This window comes from Cnephaeus nilssonii (genome assembly GCF_951640355.1).
Source record: "Cnephaeus nilssonii genome assembly, chromosome: 12".
Classification (NCBI taxonomy): Eukaryota; Metazoa; Chordata; class Mammalia; order Chiroptera; family Vespertilionidae; genus Cnephaeus; species Cnephaeus nilssonii.
The window spans coordinates 15,518,583-15,544,625 of record NC_137083.1 but is presented as its reverse complement, the minus strand read 5'-3'; the positions used below and the strand labels follow the sequence as shown (position 1 = coordinate 15,544,625).

The 26,043-nt window shown below is 38.6% G+C and overlaps 1 protein-coding gene across 2 annotated transcripts in view; it reads right to left on the bottom strand.

Moving 5' to 3' along the window:
- TMEM196 (transmembrane protein 196) overlaps positions 1–26,043 on the bottom strand; it is a gene marked incomplete at both ends in the record, with an annotated part of 47,494 nt that overhangs the window by 2,284 nt on the left and 19,167 nt on the right. For both annotated transcript variants that reach the window (XM_079786837.1, XM_079786838.1), the window contains 2 exons: positions 1,887–2,141; positions 5,646–5,702. In XM_079786837.1, coding sequence (XP_079642963.1) covers positions 1,887–2,141; positions 5,646–5,702 — 312 coding nt within the window. The remainder of the gene's footprint in view (positions 1–1,886; positions 2,142–5,645; positions 5,703–26,043) is intronic.

The window sequence follows — 26,043 nt, the reverse complement described above, 5'->3', positions numbered from 1 at the left end:
AGGTTATTTTCAAGTAGGCACATCCAACTTAACGAGATTATACCCTAACTTTGGGCCTGACCAAATGGGAGTATTTGCAAATCGATGTACTGTCTGCAGTTGGACCACGGTATCTGTGTGACCGTCTGTAGTTTCAATTCTATTGTTTAACCAAACCAAGAATGGTGACTACTTTCAGCAATCCAAATTAAGGGAGCTAAATTTGAAATGCATCATATCAGATAATTTTACAAGAAGAAAGTTTCCCTACAGAATTGTTACTGTCTTAGTGCCAGACTTATCTGCTCATGCAATGTTGGCATGAGGCAGATGCAGTTTGTCTTTATCAGCTCCATCTATGATTAAAAACAAAACTCTGGTCTGTGAAGGATGAGACTGAGTTGGAATCATGATGTAGCAGAGAATAAAGGAGTCAGGAATCATCCAAGCAGAAAGGTGTTTGGATGCTTAGAGGAGGCTGAATATTTTAAATACTCAACCAAGTTTCAAGCTGCAAAACTCGGCCATGTAGGTTATGGCAGGTCCTCAAAGTCGCTCTCATGAAAGCAGGACTTTGAGGAACCACATCCAGCATCAGTCGAGGCTGATCTGCTGACACCATGGCTTCCTGGAAGAGGCAGCACTTTGGGCAGTGACATTACAACATGGTAACTCCCTAGAAATTCGCGTACCTTGTAGGTAACTCTGGTGTCGGGGGCACCACCGGGCAGCTGGGCAAGTCGGTTATTTCAATAGCCCTCAATCTCTAATATAAATATAACAATTATACAGTAAATATTGCACACACATATACACAAAAAACTACATCACACTAGCATATAAAATAGAGCATGATATAGCCACTATCTAAACATATAATAATAATCTACTTTGAACAACCCATTTCTGTAAATGACCAGTCTTACTATTAACTCTTTTTTCAAGGACATGTAAATCTGTTTAAAATTGCTTTCTTGAAACAACTTAAGAGCATTTATTCTGTTTATTGGGATGTATACAAAATAGAAACACATAAAACCACAGAATAAATACTTTTTCTTCAAAACAACATTCTATGGAAATACCCAGCACTAATTCTTGCTATTCTTTCCTCCATTCTGTGGTCATGCAGTTTTATTTCCCTGATCTCAAGTAAAATATGATGTAGCTATTATCTTAGTGAGTTTATGTCACAGATACTTGACTTTTCCTTAATAAATCCAGTAGCAGGAAGTAAATTTTAAAACATATGCAAATATAGTAGAAACACAGACAGCTCACTATATCATTTGTCCTTTTCTGTGGTAAATGTAACTTCCTGTTTGAATGGGTTTCATGAAACAATTATGCAAGGAACACTGTTTAAAATACAGGCAAAGCTACCCAAATATGCATGATGTGTAGACGAGAATTAAGTGAAAGCTTTATGTGAATTGCAATTTCTGCACTGGTAGGCAAGGCTTTTTGTTGCCTTATTAAAAGGCCCTTTTATGCTTGAAAATCTAATTTACATAATCAAATGCATCTCCTTACAAGCACAAGGGTGGGCTAGAAAGGCGAATTCATCCGATTTCTAAAACTGGGGTTATTGAGTTGAGAGTGTACTTAGTGTTTTTCCTCAGCACAATACATAAAAATCTATCTTTATTAGGCATTGGATATTTTATAAACTCTTATTTTAGGAGCTGTGCTTCTGTATAGAGAGGCTACAAAATTATGCTGAAAATAAGTGTACCCAGAATTGCAGAGTAAAAAAGTAATAAATTCCTATCCTTAGTCCAATGGGACCTACATTTCACAAAATCTAATTTCTCCCTTTCTCATCTAAAGCAACGCGTTGGTTCACCTAGATTTGCCTGCGGTCTTCATCACATACCGGCCACGAGAGGAAAAGGGACGAGACTCACTTTCTCAGCCATCTCATGGGAGTGGTGCAGGGAATGCTCCCTCTCCGAGAACATCCTCCTCTGTTCATAGCTGGCCAGTCGACAAGTGAGCCAGGAAGAGAGGGTGCAGCCCCCGATCCCAATGCACGCCAGGGACATGGAGGCCAGGTGCAGCGGGTAGAGGGAAGAGGTCCTCCTTGTCACGGCCCGAAGGAACTGAAAGTTCAGGATGCCCCCGATGAGGCCGCAGATGCAGCAGGCGGAAAAGAGGATCATCTGGTAAGAAGAAAGGAGCGTTAACGTCGAGAAAGGACGGTTGAACTACAATCAAGATGCTTTTGGTGCTTCCTACAGGACAGGAGCTGTGCTTTCACCAAGATTCTATGTCATCAGACTGAATGGAGAGGGCATAGACCACAGTGTTCCCAGAATGAAGCGCTGACTATACAGAAGCTAGGGACACATCTTAAGAAAACTCTGAAGTGAGCAGAATTTGTCTTCTAGGTAGATTCAGATTTAACTAATATTGATTTAGTATCTACTATGTGCTACTATGCTAGGAACTTGAACAGATATCTCAATGAACCCATCCAGCAATCCTCTGAGAGAGGCAGGTAACAATCTTATTCAGGGACTGAACCCATATTTTCTGACTCCAATCCAGTTTCACTATGTGAAACCCCCTCGCCCCCAAAATACCTAACTACCTTTTCATTGAACTGCCATTAGTTCCACAGGCTTCAGATATTTATACTTCTTTAGCTTTGTGATGTGAGGGAATTTAGTTGACTAATTTATAAAATTTTTATTGTGTGTGTATTTATTTCCCCAAAGGAGCTTCAGGGACTCCCCGTGAACTGACCCTTCATCTTGCAAATCTTATGTTACTATGTGGCACCAAGTGAAGCATACACAGTAGGTATTCCCACAATGCACTTGGACTGGCTGCTTTAGAGAAACTCCGTGGCTTTGCTTTTGATCCTCCTATTGGCTTGATGTGGGTCTCTATTAATAGAACCAAAGTGTTTTTGTTTTGTTTTTGTTCAAAGTAAATATCACAGGGTCTTTGGTAGAACTAAGTATAATGCCTGCTGTGTAGCAAATGTTTTGTGAATATTTAACAAATTTAATAGAATATTCTAATAGCTTTAATAATTTTATTTTATTTTGCACGAGTATCTAGGGTTTTCATGATACCTTACAGTATGATGCTAATATAATTATCTAAACTTATTTCCATCATTCTCCTGGCAAAGCATCTGTTCCAGTAACCTCTCTTATCCATCGATATAGCTTGTACATTCCTACCTCAACAATATGTTCATTTCCTGAAAATAACTTTGCTTTTTTCTTTGGACTCTTAGATGGAAGGCCCAAATCCTGTCCTAACTTTCTCAGAACGTTTCCATGATTTTACTGATCCCCTCCTTTGGCATAAGTCTTCAGGGCAAACAGCTATACAACTGACCTGAGCATTTAATTCTACAATATCAGGTATTTTGGCTGTTGACAGTTGAATCTAGCAAGCACGTATTGAGCACCTAGCATCTGTTAGGCCTTGAGTGAGGTAGCAGTTGGCATTACAAAAAAAGAACAGCTCATAGTTATTCCCCTTGAGTACATTGCAGTCTTGGAGAAGATCCAACATTTCAAAAAGCACATGTGAAGAGAGGTGAATGGGTTGCCCTCAGAATAGGGAGCAGGGGAATTTAGCCAACCGGTGGTTTCAGACAAGACTTCCTTGACCATACGTCATCTAAGCTAAGTGCATGCAGTTCCCAGTAAAGGGTAAGGAAGGCCATGGATGCAAGAACTAGCACAGTAAAATAGCATGATAGACGGAAAGAACTACAAGTAGTTCCTTTTATTTCTCTAACTTAACTCAGCACTCCTTATTGTCTGTCTCATGGTACTTATCACCAAGGCTAAAAATCCAGTGATGGATAAGTAAAATATTTTTTATAGCGATTAAATGTAATACTCAGTATCAATTACCAAATAATTGAATCATCCTAAGTGGGAACCTGTAGCTCCCAATTCTGGTAGAATCGACCAGTTATATTCCATTTTAAAGTATATTCAGGAAATGTAGTTTCTTGATAATATATTGTGGTGTTTAGTCATTCTCAGAAAATATGAAAAGATATTAAATGTTAGCTTTTTATTAAGTCGTTACTGTTAATTAAGAAAAATGGCCAATTCAATTGACTATTAGAGGAAAATATATTTCTTCTGATTTTTTTTTTTAGTAATTCTTTAAAGGAACCAGACTTTATTAACAGGTGCAGATAGAGCATTCTCACCTAGGAATTAAAATGTAAAATCTATACCCAAATGTATGCATATTTGCATATAAATTATTTGGTTAATCTCATCCTGTGCCCTGGCCCCGCTTCCTCTGAGATTCAACAGTCTGTTCCATGGATCTATTTTGTTCGTCAGTATATTTTGTTCAGAGTAGGGAGCAGGGAATTTAGCCCAACCAGGGGTTTCAGACAAAGACTTCCTTGACATGAGTGAGATCATGTGACACTTGTCTTTCTCTGACTGGCTTATTTTACTTAGCATAATACCACTCTTCAGGTCCCACATGTCTAAGCAATGGGGCCTTCATCCTTTTTGTCACAATAGATATTTTCACAGAGAAAGATGTGATTAGAAAAGGAGATAAACAAAATAGCTGCACTACTCCCCATTCCCTGCTCTCCTCAGATAATTGGTCTCCGCTTGGAAACTCTTTTTAGGCTCAAAGATCACTTCCTAGGGTCCATGTATATTATTCATTTTGCCAAACTTTAAAAGTGTATTTTCCTATTGTACTCAATAAAGTAAACCATGCCTTTTCCTTCTTTCCAAACTCTCATAAAATGCCGTGGAGGGCAGCAGGGAAGCCACATTCGAGCACGCAGAAGCTGTCCTCCAGCCAACATCGGAGTTAACTGGGAGCATGTTGCATACCCCGAAGCCCAGGATAGTACCATAAAGCATCTGAAAACACTTACGTTTGCATTCACAGTAATAAAAAAATAAAATAAAACATCTTTGTGAATTAACTGTCACTATAACAACACAGCTGTTTCGCTGCTTTGTAAAATTAACTTGACAGTCAAACAAAGCCAGCAATCCGTAGGCCCAGTTCCATATTTAAACAGTTAAATCTCCCCTGAACTCAAGTTATGTCTTTTTCAGTTTACTGAAGGATTCATGCGAATGTTTAGGAGTCTATAAATTGGAAAAGTGGATACTGTCATCCACAGAAGTCATAAAAGCTGCATATTCATGGATTTACAGAGTATATCAAAGCCTTTCTCTCTCTTTCTTTCATTTGTTCTTGCTTATAATCTGTAATAATATTTTTTTAATCCTTACCTAAAAATATTTTTCCATTGATCCCTAGATAGAGTGGAAGAGAGAGGGAAAGACAGAGAGAAATATCGATGTGAGAGAAACACCTCGATTGGTTACCTCCTGCATGAGCCCCAACCAGGGCCTGGGCCTGGGGAGGAGCCTGCAACTGAACTACATGCTCCCAACCGGAATCAAACCCGGGACCCTTCAGTCCACAGGCCGATGCTTTATCCACTGAGCAAACTGGCTGGGGCTCTAATAATCTTGATGGTTTTCTTTGAAGATAAAAAAGCCAGGATTTATTTGTCAGTCTTTCTTCTACCCTAAATGAGTCACATTCAACATATGAAAGTTGACTAGTCACCATTTCCATTTCTGAGTTCTGACATTTCAAATACTTCCATGCACAATGCAAACAAGGCAGAAACTTACGATAAGTCCAGACTTTTTTTTGGCGCACAATATTCCACATATGCCACAAAGAAGAAACTGAAAAGGAAAAGAACAACAATCATTTCACATCCAAAGATAAAAGAAGGCCTAGTTTTTAGCTTGTAGTTCACTCATGACATTTGCTCCAGGGAAGCTGGAAAAATTTATGCTCTCATTAAGCTGAAAAGGAACATCCTCCATTCCAGAATAGGAAGGGATAAAAGTGTAAGCGCTAATGAAAGTTTGTTTTTGCCAGGTTGATATGGGTAACTGCGGGATCTAAGCAAAACTTGAATCAGTTTTACCACCAGGCAAAATTAGGAAGTAAATGAATGTAGATTTGTTCCTCCTATGTCCATTCATCGTCTTCTTGTCCTTTCCCACTTTCTCAGGGAGAACAGTGGTGTGATACAATCATTCCTACTAAGCAATCAGAAACCAATGGGCTATCTTACAGATGGGGAATCTAGCACTAATGAAAAGTTAAGGCATCAGACAGGGACATGTTTTTCTACAGAGACATTCTTTATACCTCTCAGGTAAAATGGCTACCCCTTCCTTCTGCCAGAAATACTGTCCTTGGAGATACGTCAGAAGAACACAGGGGATGATGTTACAATAGTTCCCCCATCCACTGGGGACACATTCCAAGACCCCCATGGATGCCTGAAACCGCAGAGTACCAAACCCTATATATACACTTCATTTTGTCCTATTCATACATACCCATGATAAAGTTTCACTTATAAATCAGGCACAGTAATTTATAACTAATAATAAAAGAAACAATTATAATAATACTAGAGGCCCAGTGCACGAATTAGTGCACTGGTGGGGTCTGGGGCCCGCCCTAATCAGGGCCAATTAGGTCAGGCTGGCCGGGGAGAGAGGCCACGGGCAGTTGGCCAGCTGGCCTCACCCCCTGGTTGAACTCCCAGTTGAGGGGACAATTTGCATATTAGGCTTTTATTATATAGGACTAGTGTCCCGGTGCATGAAATTCGTGCATGGGGGGGAGGGGGGATGTCTCTTAGCCCAGCCTGCACCCTCTCCAATCTGGGACCCCTCGGGGGATGTCTGGGACTGCTGGCTCCTAACCGCTCACCTGCCTGCCAACCTGCTTGCCCCCAACTAACCCCCCCTGCCAGCCTGCTTGCCCCCAACTGCTCCCCCTGCCGGCCTGCTCACCCCCAACTGCCCCTCCTCCGCTGGCCTGATGGCCGCCAACTGCCCCCCTCCTGCTGGCCTGATCGCCCCTAACCGCCTCTGCCTCGGCCCCGCCTCCATGGCTTTGTCCGGAAGGTCTCCCGGAAGGTCTCCCAGTCTAATTAGCATATTACCTTTTTATTAGTATAGATACTGTAAAAATTATGCAAATGAAGTCTCTTTCTCACTCTCAAAATATTTTATTGTACTGTACTCACCTTTTCACTTAAAGGAAGCACTTTATGGCTTCCCTTTGGCATATCCAAATTGCCAGCATCACTACTCTGGTGCTTTGGGGCCATTATTAAGTAAAAGAAGGGTTACTTGAACCCAAGCCTTTGATATCACAACAGTTAATGTTATTTCATCACATTACTCAGAATGAGATGTAGATTAAACTTATAATCTTTTTATTTTTGGAATTTTCCATTTAATATTTTCAGACAACAGTTTTCTACAGGTAACTGAAAGAGCAAAAAGCAAAACCATGGGTAAGGGGGAAATATTATGTTGATGGCATCTAATTTCTTATAAGAAAATACATGGGTGACCTATTTGCTTTGCAAAATTAACTGCATCAATTTACCTACCAATGATAGTTGTCAAAAAACAGTAAATTGTTTAAGTTATATAGAAACAGGGCCATTTAAATGCACATTTATACATAATTCTGGTTGAGAGAAACCCATGTAATAAAAAAATCATTCATTAATAAATAGTAAGCTTACTAAGGGCTTTCAGATTAGCAAAGAAAACTTTGAGTTGTTTTAAGACAGCTTATTGAATTTTTTCCCCACATATCGTTTACCCACCTCAGATGAAATAATTTTCACTGAAATTTATTTCTACAGAAATACACTCATTGGTAAATAGAAACAGGCTTACTTTTTCCTCCTCAAGATAATGAACTGAATCTCAAATTGAGCTTTAATACATTGATAACCTTTAAAGATTTTTATATGATTTTTTCAAAACCAGTCAATTTTTTAAAAAAGAAGCATTATGCTAAGCGAAATAAGCCAGTCAGAGAAAGATAAATATCACATGATCTCACTCATTTGTGGAATATAATGAACAACATAAACTGATAAACAAAAACAGATCCAGAGACAGAGAAGCATCGATCAGACTGTCAAACCTCAGAGGGAAGGTAGGGGAGGGTGGGGGGTAAGGGTGAGAGATCAACCAAAGGACTTGTATGCATGCATATAAGCCTAACCAATGGACACAGACACCAGGGGGGTGAGGGCATGAGTGGGGGAGTGGGGGGGGGCAATGGGGGGATAAGGGCACATATGTAATACCTTAATCAATAAAGGGGGGAAAAAAGGTGTAGAAAAAATAATAGGAAAACACGGACAAATGTTAAATGTTGACTGATATGGGAGAAATCTTTCTCTGGTTCAATAGTGCATTTTCCTTGTGTCTGGATTAAAAGTTTGGTGATTTGCTTTGCTACCACCAATTCTTGAATGTTTTTATTCTACTTCAGTCACCGGTTAAAGAATGACAACTGGACTCTTTTAAAAGTGTTATTTTGTAGTTTAGTTCACAAAATGCCAGTGTGCTGAGCAATTCCTTTTTTTGGGGGGGGATGGGGGGGGGCGGGATACTGTGCTGATAGGATTGTGATTTTCTTACAGGACACCCTGGCTAGCCATCTAAGGCTGTCTTCTATGCCATCGGCTTCCTTCCATTTGGGATCCCATGTCTCTAGTGATTCCAGTATAAATTACCTGTGTAAAATGGGGAAAGTTTATTAAGTTGGAAAGCCTGCCTGATGGCAGTGATTCTTGGCTGCGTATTAGCTTTTAAAATTCCTGATACCTTGACCAATTAAAAAAACCAGAATTTCCAGGTTGGGACTCAGGCATCAGTATTTTTAAATCTCTCCAGTATTTTAAAACCTTCAATGTGTTCTCACCGTCCAGAACTGCATGCAGGGTGCCCGCCAGTGCTTTATCAGCAGAACTTGCTCACTTTAGAGCTCACCGCTGAGGCACCGATGTTCCCCTTAATTACTCTCAGGGAGATAGGGAGGAACACGAAGCTACGTAAAGTGCTCTTCAAGGGAGAAACATCAAGTGCTTGTTTATGACGTAAGGTCAGAGTGTCAGGACTGTTTGGTCTCTAATGGATCTTAAAAATAGAGATCCTTATTTCATTATCTTTTAACTTATTCTACCCAGTGCCTTTCTTTCATCATTGCAAACGTGTTTTCTCCCTAAGCCCCTAATCTTTTCAAAATTTTCTTCAATTTTTAGTTAACTAGACCTAAAATTGGGCAGGGCACACTATTATCTGGAAGAATCTGACTAAATTTATATTGGGAATTGAGAAAATAGGCATAAAAAGTCACATATACAAATAATCATCATTGTAAAAAGTATTGGAAAGTAATAGATTGAAATCAAACAAGACCAACGACAAGGAAATAACAATTGAATTAAAATATGGGCAAAAGGTCTGAACAGACCTGACTAAAGAAGATCTGCCAATGTCAAGTAAAAGTAGGAAAAAGCATCCAGCATCATTTGTCATGAAAAATTATGGATTTAAACAACAATGAAGTGGCACCACACACCTATTAAATGGCTAGAATACAATAAAACAACAACAAACAAACTGGTGATATCAATTGCTGGTGGTGTAGAGCGACAGGAGTTTTCATTTCTTGCTTGTACGAATGGAAAATGGTACAGTTATTTTGGAAGTCAGTATGGCAGTTTCTTATAAAGCCAAACACAGACTTTCCATATGATCCAACAATTGTGCTTTTTTGGTATTTACTCAACTAACTTGAAATGTTATAGCAGTGTTAGCCATCATTGACAAATACTGAAAGCAGCCAAGATGTCTTTCAGTAGGTCAGTGGATAAACTGTGGTATATCCATACAATAAAATACTATTCAGTGATATAAAGAAATGACTTCTCAAACTACTCAGAGACATAGATGAAATTTATGTATATTGCTAAATGAAAAAACAGCAGTCTTTAAAGGCTGCATAATGTATGATTGTAATTATATGGCATTCTGAAAAAAAGTGAACCATAGGGACAGTGAAAAGAGCAGTAGTTTCTAGGGTTTGGGAAAGGTAGAAAGAGTTGAATAGATGAATAGAGGACATTTTTAAGACAGCAGAACTATTCTATGTTATACTGTAATTGTGGATACATGATACTATTGTTAACAAAGAATAAATCCTAATGTATGCACATTTAAAAATTATTTAGGGGGTCAGGGGAATCCCACGATAGAAAGCAGAATGTGATGACAAATCTAACTGTGTAACAAATGTATAAAGTACTTTCACTGAAGGAGATGGGAGGAAAGATACTGGTCTAAGTAACTTTGGAAATGAGTGGATTCTGTAAGACTAAAGGCAAAAAAACATGTACATAAGCACTAAACTCTATTAACACAGAGTTACTGGTTAATAATTCTTATACTCCTATACATGTACTGAAATTGAACAAGTAAATTCAATGGATAGTGGATGGTGAGAGCAGGTTCTCGCTGTTGGAGAGAGTTTATAGATAAGCAAGGGGACAAGCTAAAATGATCCATCTGGTAATGGATTAGAGTTGTAGATATCAGCATGAACTGATTTTTAGCTTAACCTTTGTAAATATCCACTTATAGATCTGTTCAACTTCATGTGTAATGAGAGAAATGCAATTTCAAACTAACTCAGATATATTTCTTTTCACCTATCAGATTGGTAGTAATCCTAAAGTTTGGTAATAAATTAGATAATCTTGGCAAAAATATGGGGAACTAGATGGTCATACATTGCTTGTAGGCACGCAAAGTGATAGAACCTCTCCTGAGAGGAACTTAGCAATAATTATAAAAAATTAAATATATATATGCATATATACAATTATAATGTATATGTATATCTCCTTTGCTTCAGCAATCCTGGACTTGACAATTTATCCAAAAGATATAGCTGCATATCTGCAAAATTATCTGTGTCAGATTATTTATTTTAGCATTGTTAGCAACAATGCAAGGGGAGCAATCCCAAATGTCAATCAATAGATAATTGATTAAATTCAATGGATTTCTTTGAATCTATTAAAAAATGCGAGAAAGCTCTCTATACACTGATCTGGAAAGTTCTCCAACCTATCTGGTTAAGTGAAAAAAATAAGCTGTAGAACTGTGTGCGTAGCAAGTGACTTTTTGTGTAAAAATGCAAGAAAGATGTAATAATTTACATACATATTTGCTCTTGCATGTATAAAGTAATTCTAGAAAAATATAAGAAACAAAGAGCTGTGATTACCTTGTTTGTAGAAGTGCTGGAAGCTGAATGAAGGTGGCTAAATTCTCATCGAATACTTTTGGTAATTTATGTTTGAGCCATGTATAAGTCAGTGTTACTATTCAAAAATTCAATGAGTAGCCTTCTATTTGTTCAAGACAAAACTATTTTTGAGGTATTGGAAACAATTGCCTGTCATGACTAGTAAATGACTCCCAGCCTTGTGTATAGGCAGGCAAGAGAATGGCCTTAGGATTGAGATTGAAGAAACACCAGCAGAACTCCTTGACTCCAAAGTACAGGTTGCCGTCATCTGGACACATTCTGAAAACGTATAGATTGGTGAATGACTCAAAGTTCTATACTCCTTTATGGGTATTTACAAAGAAAAAAAATGAATGAAAATTCTCTAATCTATATGTATTTATTTATTTTTTAAAATATGTTTTTATGGATTTTAGAGAAGAAGGGAGAGGGAAAGGAAGATATAAACATCAACAATGAGAGATAATAATTGATCGGCTACCTCCTGCACGTCTCCCCACTGGGGATCGAGCCCGCAACCTAGGCATGTGCCCTGACTGGGAATGGAAGCGTGTCCTCTTGGTTCATAGGTCAATGCTCAACCACTGAGCAACACTGGCTGGATATCTGTTTTTAGAATGTGTCTTTGGAAAGGAGGTTGGCTGGCCATATTTTGGGGTCTAAGAGCTCTGCTTAGATTTCTTCAATCTCAACATGTAAGGCCATAACCTTGTCTGCTTTTACACAGGTTGGTTTTGCATATTTGATGGGATCGAATTTGGAACCTGCGAGGGGCAGAACTTTCAGGCACAAATCCAAAAGTGCCATAGAGTAATTTACAAGAATTGAGGTCATCCTTCTGAAATAAACAGAACTTATCATGGTGAATTGAGATTGAAAGCTGAATGTGGTTTATTCTGAGTTAAATATGACAAATCATAAACCACTACATATTAAAGTAGATGTGGCTTCATCTTCATCTCTATTCAGAAGAGATTTTGTAGTTCTACACATTCATGATAGTAGTGGAAATAAAACTGTTCTTGTCCAAAGCATTTTAAGTCCCTCAACTCTCTAGAAAAAATAAGTGGATTGAAAAAGGAAATTTTACTCCATGATGAGCAAATCAATGAAGAAAATAAATTTTGGAGCAAAGAAACAGTTTTGAACCTCATATTACACAAAAATACAATTGAATGTATTATTTCATTTGCCGTTATTGGTACGGTTATGGTGGGAGAACTTTTATTTTTATATCTAACTTTGCAACAGCTACTCAGACAAAGCTGTGCTGTTGAAATAAAGTTTCTAGATGACATAATGGAATTTGAAACTGAATGAATGAGTTAGTAGATGGATGGATGAATGTGTTTACAATATACATGGGAGGAAAAGAAATTAATCAAATTTAGCCAATTTCAAGATACATAACTGGCTGTAATTAGTCTTTTCACTGAATAAAATCCAATTAACTTCTTTTTTGTTTTTCTGAAATGGTTGATCAGATTAAGCTAATTCTATTCTCAATGGTAGCATTTTAAAATAATTTGAATGGTATTGACCTTTTAAATGTCACAATCATAGCTTTATGGGTTTCAAAATTTCCTTCTCAAACCTCAGATGCTCTTTATATGTCAGCATTAGACCTTTCGACACAAAAATCACTGAAAAAGATCTTACCTTGGCACTGAGTGATAATTGCCACATTCTTTTTGAAGGTGAGAAGTCACTTCCCAAACTAGAAAAGGTTATGATCTTTTAAAAAAATTTTTTAAAAATTTTTTATTGAGGTATAATTGATATACAACATTATGTTAGCTTGTGTTCTTAATTATGTGAAACAAGATGACTTGGGAAAGTAACCTATGAGTATATTTCCCAGCTGTCGATTCATTTTCTCTGAGAATAGCAGGATTGGCTTCAGAATAGACACAAAATAGCCTTTTCCACTTCCTGGAACTAGAAACTGGGCAGTGTCTCCGCAGCACTCTCCTCTGAATGCTACTGCCTCGCATTGGCTGTTCTGCAGTAAACTAACTGTGCTTAGTGATTATAGTTCAATCTCCCCTATCATCACCCTTTAACCTTGATGCACACGTTATATCCCAATCCCATGCAAAAATTTGATCCTGGAAGAAATCCAGATACTTTTTATTCAGTCAAGATCAAATAGTGTAAAAACAATCACTAAAAGCTTTAGGACGTTAAAATATCAGAATACAAATTTTTAAAAATTGGTTTGTTACTTTGTGAGTTTTTTTTTTTAAGCCATTAGGTACTATACCTGGCAAATCAAACCTGTCTGAAAGCATAGGACTGACTCACTTCTCTAGTTTGGCTTAATGAGCTGGCCCCCCCAGAAGCTGGCTGGAGGTGGGACCCACCACGGGAGCAGCAATGGACATCTGCTATCAGACCTGAACACTAGGCTTAGCTGATGAACCCCGTGTTTTCTCTTTCCTGGAGGGTTTAAACTCTCTTAGAGAACACTTATTTCTCCATTCCCAGGGACTAAGCCAGTTAACAGAAGCACCCTAGCAGAAGTAAGAGTGTTTAGTTCATGCATATTTCCATCAGCCATAGGAGAGGAAGTTGGTGTTAATTTTTCTGGATCCTATTGTAAACATTTTATGCCTTTGCCTGGCCAGTTTTACGTGATTTATCTTTGACAGGTTCATTTTCCCATTAAGAACTAGGGGTATATTTGGACTTTTAAGATCCTTTAAGCTTTTTTTCCCCCCTTTGATTCCCATGAGGGTGAATCATTTTTGGTGATCCGAACACCAATATTTAAGTGAAGGTGGGGCCACCAGCATTCCATATGGAGCCTCCAAGGAATGAGAGAATTGCTTCTCTAAAGGGTGTTAACAGACAGGAAGTTTTCTTTCCCAAATGTTTCTTATTCATCTCTTTCTCTCTCTGCCTCCCTCTATCTTGTAAGAAAGTCTGGACCAGTTGATTGGAGTCTTGCAAAATAAACACAGAAAATTTTTAATTGCACGGTGTGATTCAGCATTATAATTTATGCTATTTAGCTAGGCTTCCTCTGTTCCCAACAGTTCTTATAATAAATATTTTGGATCAGGTGGAAAATTATAGTTTTCTTTTTGACTATATTTATGCCAGAGCCTGTCAGTAAACATAAATGGAGTGTGAAAACCAAGAGGTTGGAAAGAGTCAACCAGAAAACCAAGAGGTTGGAAAGAGTCAACCAGAATAAGGTGTTTCCAAACACCAGGGATAACCAAAGAGTTGCAAAGCATTATTTATAACTCACCTGAAATTTCCTTAGGGAAAAGTGTCCCTTCTCTCCACAAAGCTATTTAGTTAAGTTCAAACTGGTTTTAAACAAGGGCAAACATGTATTGCATCTTCCCCGTACCTGGTTCAGGTAGATTGCCTAAAACCTTGACAAGGCAAATAGAGAGACTTGTAAGTCAAATCTCAAAAAAGGTCATTGGAAAACTTATAAAATTGAACTGATCATAAATTTCTCATTGCCTTAATAATTTGAAAATATCTTACAAGAACATGAATCAGGCTGTTAAAACAAGCATATTCCGGGAAATGATTCTGAAGAGAGGTTTTTGAGGCCTAAGTTTTGGAAGCAATCATTGTAATTGAAGTGCCATAATGGTGTGGAAGATTTATAAACGTAACCTAATATAGGATCCAGGGGAGATGCTGAGTTTTTGAATTGTTCAGCGTACCTCTAAACGGTGGTTTCTGAGCCTCATTGATTTGTGTTATTCACACGATGGCTTTCAGCTTTCTCTGGACAAAGAGGACCATCATAAACAATTGGAACCCACCTGCCAGGCTTCTACTGATTCATTTCTTCATTTCTTCATTACTCAGCAACTTTATTATGCCAGTGTAGTTGTATAGTCACGTATATGATTTGGTAGTATTATGAGATGATACTACAGCGTATACAAAATAACATCTACACACAAAAGAGCCAGACAATCTGTTCTGGCACTTAAAGGAGCAAAAAGATTTAACCTGACAGATTTCCTATTTCCTGGAGTGAAGGTGTGCTTTTACTGAAAACCGCACAAAGATTGCAGGAAGAAATAATCACGTGGCAAAAAGGGAATTTCGGAGCATAAACATACGCTTCGGATATAGTCCTTGAAAAAAATATGAAATGCTGCACTCTCCATCAATATACTTCAGCAGAAAGAATATTTGCCTTACTGGAAGAACATGCGCAGAAGGTCTTAGCAGATGGGCCTCTCCTTTCAGCAGCCAGTCCCTTTTTTTGATTCTTATTTATGGTAAAAATGTGACTCTCTGCAATTTATCTCTGATGAAACAGAAGACATTTTAATTTTAGGCTCCTCGGTGTCCGGGGCTATTTTTCCAAACGGAAACACTTTCTTAAGTATTCTGTTGAGATCAATTCTCAAATTTCCGCAGTTTACTTTTGCAATAGTTTGTAACACTTGTTATTTGGGTTATACCTCTAAGTATTTCTGGGAAGGCTGGAAAAAAACACCCTCTTTAATATTTCCATTTTGTGGATATAGGAATTGATATGCCAAAAATCACACAGCACGTCAGTGGCATAAGTTCAATGAGAACTGAAGATTGGGGTTCCCAAATTATTGCTTGTTTTGTGCTACACCCTGTTTCACAACAGCTCTCCGTATATTAGAGACATCTCACCAAAAATATTCTTTTGATAGAGAAGTTATAAAATGTTCCCAAGGAAATGCTTTGAGAGAAACCTTTCTGGAGAGAAGAACAGATATACAAGTGTGCCTGTCACCTTGGTTTTAAACCTCCCCTTGAAATTCTGTTCCGTCTTTCCTCCCAGTCACTCTCCTATTCAGCCTCAGGTTATGGGCTGTATCTCCAGTTCCACTGTGGATAAAGACTAACGTTAAATAAATCCTTTCCTATTTATCTCCTCAAGACAACTAAGATAAGCTGATACTGTAAAAAAAAAAGTTTGGTAAGAAAACAAAGGGGTATGACAGCAAAATTAACAAAGAACGTGTAAGATGCAGGGCCATGATCCCCTCCCTGCTGCACAACTCACCCAATATGCAGGCTGTGTTCTTACCACGTCCTGTCTGAAGGACCCAGGACTGATGATTTCAAGAGGATATCAAACCTGAGGAGACAAAGGCCAGAGGCCTCCTCCATGATCACCTGCTTCCAACTAAAATCATCCTTTGGAGTATTCCGTGAGTTGATTTAATGAAAATGGTGACCTCTTTGCTTTTCACTCTGATCTCTATCCAGATTTTTAAAAATTGAGTACCTCCAGGTTCTTTATTGACTTTAAAGTGCTGAGAACATAAAAATACCTGTCCACTTGGTCACATGATTGGCCAAAGATAAGCTATGCAAAACAGGTACCTTTTGTGCTGTAGCGTGTACCAATTCATAGGATGAAGGTAATAGTACCAAAAGTTTGGTTCTTTGGACTATCTGGGACATGGGGTAGTTTAGTATATTGACTATTATTCTTGGATTTATATTCTAGAACTAAGAATAATGCATATGAGTTACATGGAGGGATTTTTTCACTCATTACCAGGAAAATTTTTCTAATGAATAGACCTGTCCACAAAGTAGCTTGGGGGGCCCCTATAAAATTAATGAGGTCCCTTTGGAGGTGTTCAGGGAGTGACCGAATGACCACCCCTTGGGGTACAGAGGACAAGTTGCTATAATTCTGACAAGGGGCTGAAGTAGGATTCTGTGAACTATACTGACATTCCGGTTGAGAGTAATTTACCGCATGACTAGATGATCAATTTTCAAAGAACTGGAGTTTAGTGACAAACATGTGACTCGATGCAATCTATCTCTGATGAAACAGAAGACATTTTAATTTTAGGCTCCTCAGTGTCCTGGGCTATTTATTTTTCTGACCATAAATTAGTCAAGACAATATATAAATGTATGGATGTACTGCTTAATTGGGGCTGCTAAAAACAGAATGTCAGATAACAGTTTACTATAACTGCAAAAGTAGCCTTGCTATTTTTACCTTTCTTTTTATTTAAGGTTAATAATAGATGACACTTTATGGTTCCTAGTGTATAAAATTATAGTTGGCATTCATATATGGGTTTTATCTTGCAGGCAACTTTCCAGAGAATTAATTAATTCATATTCTTTAGAGCACAGTGTGAGTTAGGGGAACTAAAAGGGGACTTAATCGCCTTGCCCAGAACCTCAGCAGGAAGTAACTACTGCCAGATCTGATTTAGAATGTAGAGGATTTTTTTGTTCCTGCCTTCTCTCCTTAGTTCTTCTCTCTTTGGAATTAGAGAAATCATATAACATCCTTCTCACGGTTGGCAAAGTTTGCTGTTGCGTTTATTTTACCTTCTTAGCTTCTACCTCTTTAGGGTTGGGTTGGATTGTATTAAAAATTATTGTATTGAAAATAAATATTTAGGTTTAGGGGATGTAAATGTAGTGTATAGGCATAGTAATAAGAATGGGCTAGCCTGGCGGGTGTGGCTCAGTGGTTGAGCATCAACCTACCAATCAGGAAATCACAGTTCAATTCCCAGTCAGGCACATGCCTGAGTTGTGGGCTTGATCCCTAGTAGGGGGCGTGCAGGCGGCAGTTGATGAATGATTCTCATCATTGATGTTTCTCTCTCTCTCCCTATCCCTTCCTCTCTGAAATTAATAAAACTACATTAAAGAAAAAAGAATGGCCTAACATTTATTGAGCACTTGCTAGAGACCAGGCCCTGGGCTAAACATTGTACAAACATCATCTAATTAAATCCTCATATTCTACTTAGAAAATGGATCCTGAGACCAATCATTTCAGCTGATAAGTGGCAGACCAAGTATCCAAGCATTGGCCTTTCCAACTCTAGAGACTGAACTAAATTAGGAGTTTCCAATCATTGTTTCACACCAATTCTCTCAGCATTCATTGCAGTCATGTTGCTTTTTCCTTTCTGTATTAGAGGAAGCTCCTGAGACAAAGATCAAAATAAGCCTTAGATTTCTCTTTTGAAAGGAGGATATTTTGGCAGCGTGGTAACAGAAACCAAAGACGGCTTCCCATTTAATGAAGATCACAGCTTGGGAGGATGTGACGTAATTGGAAGAAATGGAATAAGTGCAGGTCCACTATGTAATCACTTAAGTTGTTACAAGGGAACTTCCCCCCCAAAGGCTATGGATTCCAGTCTCTAAAGAAACATTTTCCTACCACTTGGTGGCAGTAATTACTAATTAATATACAGGATTGTTTTTCAATTTACCACTAGAATACGGTCTTTACCTCCAGCTGGGAGAGATTTTTTAAAAAGATTTCTCCCTTCAATTAATCAACCTTATAATGAACCACATTTACTTCTATGAGTTCCTCTCCCATGTATATTTATAATGCCCTCCTGCCTCTCCTAAGTTAAAGTCCTCTGCTTTCTCTTTAGAATAAAGACCATACATAATTACAATAGAAAAGTTTCTGCCACTCAACCATTATAGCTTTAGAGGTGTTCATTGTATGGCTGACCAAAACATGGTGATGAAAGAACTTGGGAAAAAGGGATAGGAGAGCTTATCAAGGTATAAATGGAAGGGAATTTATATTCATTGAGTATTAACTTATTAGTATAGGTTTATAATAACCAAGGAACTTCAAGCATGTTGTCTCAATCGATAAAACCAGTTCATTTTACAGAAGAGGAACTAAGGTTTAGAGAAAGGTAAATGATCTTGTCCAATATATACTCGGATGGTGTTAATAAATGGCAGAATCAGAATTTAAATTCAGATCTGTCTGACTCTACAGCATGTGCACTCCCTGCTGTCTCATGCTGACTCTAATAATGGTATTATCATGTCGAAGGAAAGAAGCAGTTAGGAAAGACATCTAATTTTCAAGCTTGAAAGGGAATATCAACATTCTAAGGATGCTCAACTCTCTAATGTAGAGATAAGAAGAGATGAGTTTATCTTGATAAAGAATACATTTTGTTTAGCTTTGAGTTAAGGTAGGAAGTTGGAGAGGTCTACTAAAATGAGAAAAAGCAAATATTTTTTAGGAGGTATAGATTGTATGGAAGTATCTGGAAGAAGAAGACTGGGCTAAATAACTAAAATTTAGTCTTTAAAATCATGTTTTCTTAGAATGTGTTGGGCTATGATAAAATGCTTATAACACTTACGTTATAAACATATTTTAATGCTTATAAGACTTATGAGCACATTTTAATTTTAACATAACAGAATATAAAATATTGTGTACTTTTTATATTGCAAAAATTATTATTTTCATACTAACAAAGCTAAGGCAATATATCACAATATAAACAGTGATTATCTCTGAGTAGTGGGGTGATTGCTGACTTTAATGTTACTTTTGCTCTTTTTTATTTTCCCAATTCTCTATAGTGAACTATATAAAATAACAGAATATTTCATTTACTATTTCTAGAACTTTGTTCTGGTTACATTATATAAATCAATGATTATGGCTTTAGCCTTTAGAGGAGTTAATGAACATGAACAAGATGGAAAATAAGCCAGCAGAGACAACCCTTCTTAAAAACACAGAAGGACATAAAGTGTAATATGGAAAAAACGAATCAAAATATTTCCCTCTCTGGTTTTAAGTTCCCACCATGTGAATATATATTTGAATTAAGTCACAGAATCCCCCAAGGGCATTCATTTAAATTCCAACATATCACTTGGGTGGGTTCTACACACACAAAAATTAGTATCCACATGGGGGAAACATCATTTTCTTGCTTATGTGTACGTCAGAACCTGGGTAGTAACCCAGGGCAGTGCTAAATGTCCTAGAGAATTCTGTTTCCAATGAAAGAGAAGGTCAAGGGGTTGGGGAGTTGGCCTTGTATTCATTAACGGCTCCTCCAGATTCCTCTCTTCCATTTATCTTCCTTCCTTTGTCCTACTCCCTGTTCCTGCTTCCAAATAAACAACATTCACAAACAATTCTCCTACTTAGTAAGCTAGGATGTCAATGACTCATCATGTGACCAACATCACTATATTATTTGCAGATACCTGACAAGAGTCTGCAGTTTGGATTGATCTTGTCCATTAAGAAAGGCAGTCCTTTTCATCTTTAAGTAACTCTGATCGTCAGAAAGTTCTTTCTTCTATTAAGCCTGAAGCCTTTGTCCCTGTATCTACCCATTGCCCACATTTTAAGACAAGTACGCCTTAACCTGTGTTTTCTCTGGGGCAAACATGCCCTGGTTTCTTGGCTAGCTTCATGATCACTCCTGAATGTTCTGTTGTCTTTCTCCTTAAGAAAAAATAACTGTCTGGAAAGCAAATAAATAAATTGGCAGAACTTCTTTCAACAAGAGAAGATTTCTTTTAGGCAAATTTCCAGATCATTGAGGTCCCTAATGATCACCATGTCTAGTCCATAATATTTACCCTCCTTACGGATATTTGTAGAATTAATACGTGTCCTAAACTAGTGGAAATTTGCTGTTGGCTGACAGATATTTTTTTTAAAATACATTTTATTGATTTTTTTATAGAGAGGAAGGGAGAGGGATAGAGAGTCAGAAACATCGATCAGCTGCCTCCTGCACACCCCCTACTGGGGATGTGCCGGCAACCAAGGTACATGCCCTTGATTGGAATCGAACCCGGGACCCTTCAGTCCACAGGCCGATGCTCTATCCACTGAACCAAACCGGTTTTGGCAGCTGACAGATATTTTTAAGCAGTGGCCTTCTGTTGTTAGATATTCCAGGCCACTTTCTACTCCCAAATAGGACAACAGAGGTTAAAATATATGAGATCTACAATGTTTAGACCTTTATAAACAAATATCATCCATTATCCAATTCCCTTCCTTTACAGTTTGTTCTATACTTCACAGAACTCAATCAAATTAATGTCATTCCCTCGGAAATAAAGTGAGGCTTGTGCAATTTACACCCAAAATACAGCTTCAGAATCTCCAAAGGAGGAAACATCGTGTATTATGCCATTTTAAATATTTGTTTTAAAGGTTCCAGTTTCCCCAAAGCTCATTTCCTTGAATAATGTTTTGTTTTCAAAGGTGTCTGAGAGAAGTAACTCTAATACTTAGAACAAGGTGAGGAGAATGGTTAAACGTGCAACACAATTTTAAGTTTTACACTCATTTCTTGGGGAAAAATAAAGAGGCATCTGAATAGAGAAAAAACACACATCATCGTTATTTTGGGGTTTAGGGTAGAACTAGGAAGAAGCAGGTTGAGCATCTGATAGATCACATGAAGGGGAAACATAAATATTGGAAGGAAACATATAGCAGACAGATAGCATGGTGGTTGTGCATTGACTAGCAACTGAGATTGCAAGGGAGAGAAGGGGACCCTTGGCTTTTCAGGCGGAGCTGCTGGCTACTCAGAAGCCTTAGAGGAGCCATATTTATGCTTCAGGTCACTTCTCACTCTCAGTAAAGGTCAATCTATGGGTGCTGTCCACTAAGTCCTGGGTTGTTGAGCCAGCACTGCTCTTTATAGCCAGGGCTTAAAAGAAATGGATCCCTATTAAAATACCAACAGCATATTTCACAGATCTAGAACAAATACTCCACACATTTATATGGAACCAAAAGAGACCCTAAATAGCTGCAGCAATCTTGAGAAAGAAAAACAAAGTTGGAGGGATCACAATACCAGATATCAAGTTATACTACAAAGCCACTGTAATCAAAACAGCCTGGAACTGGTACAAGAAGAGGCATATACACTGAGTGGCCAGATTATTATGATCTCTGAACATATAATAATCTGGCCACTCGGTGTATATCCTATATAATAAAAGGCTAATATGCAAATTGTCCCCTCAACCAGGAGTTCGACCAGCAGGCAGGCTAGCCAACCGCCCATGTCCCCTCCCCCTGGCCAGTCTGGCCAGACCCCACCCATGCACGAATTCATGCACCCCCCCCCCCCCTTTTTCCACACACACACACACACACACACACACACACACACACACACACTGAGTGGCCAGATTATTATGCTTTCAGAGATCATAATAATCTGGCCACTCAGTGTAGATCAATGGAACAGAACAGAGACCTCAGAAATCGACCCAAGCCATTATGCTCAATTAATATTTGACAAAGGAGACAAGAGCATATATTGGAGTAAAGACAGTCTCTTCAATAAATGGCATTGGAAAAATTGGACAGATACATGCAAAAAAATGAAACTAGACCACCAAGTTTACACCATACACAAGAATAAACTCAAAGTGGATAAAAGACTCAAATGTAAGTCATGAAACCATAAAAATCCTAGAAGAAAACATAGGCAGAAAAATGTCAGACACCTCTTGTATCAATATGTTTGCCGATACATCCCATAGGGCCGTGGTCGGCAAACTGTGGCTCGTGAGCCACATGCAGCTCTTTGGCCCCTTGAGTGTGGCTCTTCCACAAAATACCACGGCCTGGGCGAGTCTATTTTGAAGAAGTGGCGTTAGAAGAAGTTTAAGTTTAAAAAATTTGGCTCTCAAAAGAAACTTCAATTGTTGTACTGTTGCTATTTGGCTCTGTTGACTAATGAGTTTGCCGACCACTGCCCTAGGGAAACAAAGGAGAAAATAAACAAATGGGACCACATCAAAATAAAAAGCTTCTGCACAGCAAAAGAAACCATCAACAAAATGAACAAAATGAAAAGGGAGCCCACTGTATGGGAGAACATATTTGCAATGATACATTTCATAAGGAGTTAGTATCCAAAATATATAATGAACTCATATAACTGAATCAAAGGAAGACAAACAATCTAATTAAAAAATGGGCAAAGGTCCTAAATAGACACTTCTCCAAAGTGGATGGCCTAGAGACATATGAAAAAATGCTTAAAGTTACTAATCATCAGAGAGATGCAAATTAAAATGACAATGAGGTATCACCTCACACCTGTCAGAATGGCTATCATCAAATCAACAAATGACAAGTGCTTGCAAGGATGTGGAAAAAAGGGAACCCTAGTACTTGTGGATGGGAATGCAGACTGATGCAGCCATTATGGAAAGCAGTATGGACTTTCCTCAAAAAATTAAATATGGAACTCGCATTTGACCCAGTGATCCCACTTCTAGGAATATATCCTAAGAAACCCTAAACACCAATCAGAAAGTATATATGCACCCCTATGTTCATAGCAGCATTATTTATAACTAGCGTTCCCGTTGCAGGAAAAATCCTGCAATAGGGTTTCCTGCTGCACTCTACCCTGCCCCGCCTCCACTCCTCCCTTGTCTCCCGGCCCGCCTTCTCCGCCAGCCTGCCCCGCTCTCCTTCCTTCTCCCCCGGCCCCGCCTCCGCTCCTCCCTTCTCCTCCCCCCGGCTTGCTTGCTTCTCCACAGCTATGCTCCCTTCAGCATCTCTTGGCTTCTTTCTACACTGTCTTGATATGCAAATTAGCCGCCATCTTTGTTGGGGTAATTTGCATACTCATCCTGATTGGTTAACGGGCATGGCTTGGTTGGTGGGCGTGGCTTGGGTGTAGCAAAGGTGTGGTCAATTTGCATATTTGTCTATTATAAGGTAGGATAGCTAAGATCTGGAAACAGCCCAAGTGACCATCAGATGAGTGGGTAAAAAAGCTGTGGTACAGTTACACAATGGAATACTATGCAGCAGTGGCAGCAAAAAAAAAAGGACCTCTTACACTTTGAGACAGCATAGAGAGACCTGAAGAGTATTATGCTAAGTGAAATAAGCCAGTCAGAGAGAGACAAGTATCACATGATCTCACTCACATGTGGAATCTCAAGAACAAAATAAACTGATGAACAAAATAGATCCAGAGACATAGAAGCATGGAACAAAGTGAGGAATCTCAGAGGGAAGTCGGGGTGGGTAGGTGAGTGGGAAGGGATTAACCAAAGATTGTATATGCATATATACACTGAGTGGCCAGATTATTATGATCTCTGAAAGCATAATAATCTAGCCACTCAGTGTGTGTGTGTGTGTGTGTGTGTGTGTGTGTGTGTATTAGAGGCCTGGTGCATGAATTTGTGCATGGGTTGGGTCTGGCCAGCCTGGCCAGGGGGAGGGGACATGGGTGGTTGGCTGCCTGCTGGTCGAACTCCTGGTCGAGGGGACAATTTGCATATTAGCCTTTTATTATATAGGATATACACTGAGTGGCCAGATTATTATGCATTTAGAGATCATAATAATCTGGCCACTCAGTGCACATAACCCATGGACACAGAAAATAGTGTGGGGAAGGCCTGGGGCGGGGGGCAGGTGCAGGCTTGAAGGGGTCAAGGGAGAAAGAGCGGACATCTGTAATGCTTTCAACAATAAAGATAAATTAAAAAAAAAGAAATGGGTGGAGGACAGCAGACCTGTAAAGAGTACAGACTTTGGAGTCAGGAAGGCATGGGCTTTAAATTTGGCCATGCTACATATCAGTGGGACTTCAAGCTGCTACTTAAACTTCCCCATCGATAAAATTATACACTACAGGTATCCTAATACTTATAGTGCTATTAGAAGGCTTGAGATAATGCTCATGTTAAACTTATGATTTCCAAATACCCAATAGAGCATACATAAATGAGTTACTCATAATTATAAAAATTGTATAATATTTTTGAGCATCTGATATAGACCAGTGTCTGAATTACTGAAAAATTAAAGAATATATTTTATACATTCTTTATTTTTCCTATTTATAGAATCTTGCCTTATGCCAACCCGTGTGTATATTTGATTACATAGCCTCCTTCATGGAAGTGGGTTGTTTGACATCAAATCAATATGTATCCAGGGATTTGGGTATTATAATTCCCTCCAGCTTCTTCTGGCCCTGCTATGCTGAGCTGCAATGATGAAGACTTTAAGGCTTATAAGTGGACTACATTCTAGAAAGTAATAATCAAATGTACTAATTTCTACTTGATACAAGGGAAGTCTTTCAAGTGTCACTGATATTACTTGCCTCTGAATGTGATATTTCAAAGCAAAATGTCATGTGTAAAGTGGGTTCATGTTACAAGAGACCAGAGAATGACACAGGATGTTGGTCGTCATGAAAGCTTCGTCTATTTTTAGCTCAGCCTACAATCAGGCTGCAATTCAGTGTGCTCACAGCCAGAAGCTCAGGGATACTGTCAGTTCCAAACACTCAGAAAATACCTATCAAATCTGCTTCTACTCACGACTTCCCCACTGTTTATTACTCTTACTACTATTCTCTCAAAAACTCAGAGGCACTTTTTATTCCGCCCTCCTTTCCATAGCATTCCCATCAAATCAATCACTGTGTGCCATTAATTCTACATCCACAGTAACCCTCTTATTCCATTCAGGCCCTCACCAGCCCTGGATTATTTTAGAGAGTCTCCCTGGCCTCAGATGCCCCTTTGTCATTCTGAGTTCATTCTTAGCATGATTTTCCCTCTGTTCATTCTTTTCAATGGCTGTACACACTTCTTGGCCTGTAATCAGGGCCCAGATGGCCGGGTCATAAACATTTGCCCTTTTTATTTCCATTCCCAATGGAGTTGCCCTTCATTCTGATTCTAAATTTTAATTTGAAAGATGCACATAAACCCCCTGGCTCTCATTCTCTGCACTGCTGACTAGGCAATTATTCCTAAAATACTCATGTTACTCCTAGCCTCAAAACCTTTAAAACATGTTTAGTACCTGTCTATTTCTTTAAAAAGTATATAATTCAAATTTCATAGCATAGTACTCAGGCTCCTCACAGGTCAAGCCTACCTCTCCCGGCTCTCCTCCTCCTGCACATTCTGTGCTCAGAAACCGACATTCTCTTTACCATTCTCAAGCTTCCCCCGGATCAGGCCTCCACCCACCTGGAACGCCTTTCTCTCCTCACCTCCCATCAGTCCCTCTACTTCATTTTCCCAAGTTTGCTCCCAAAGAGG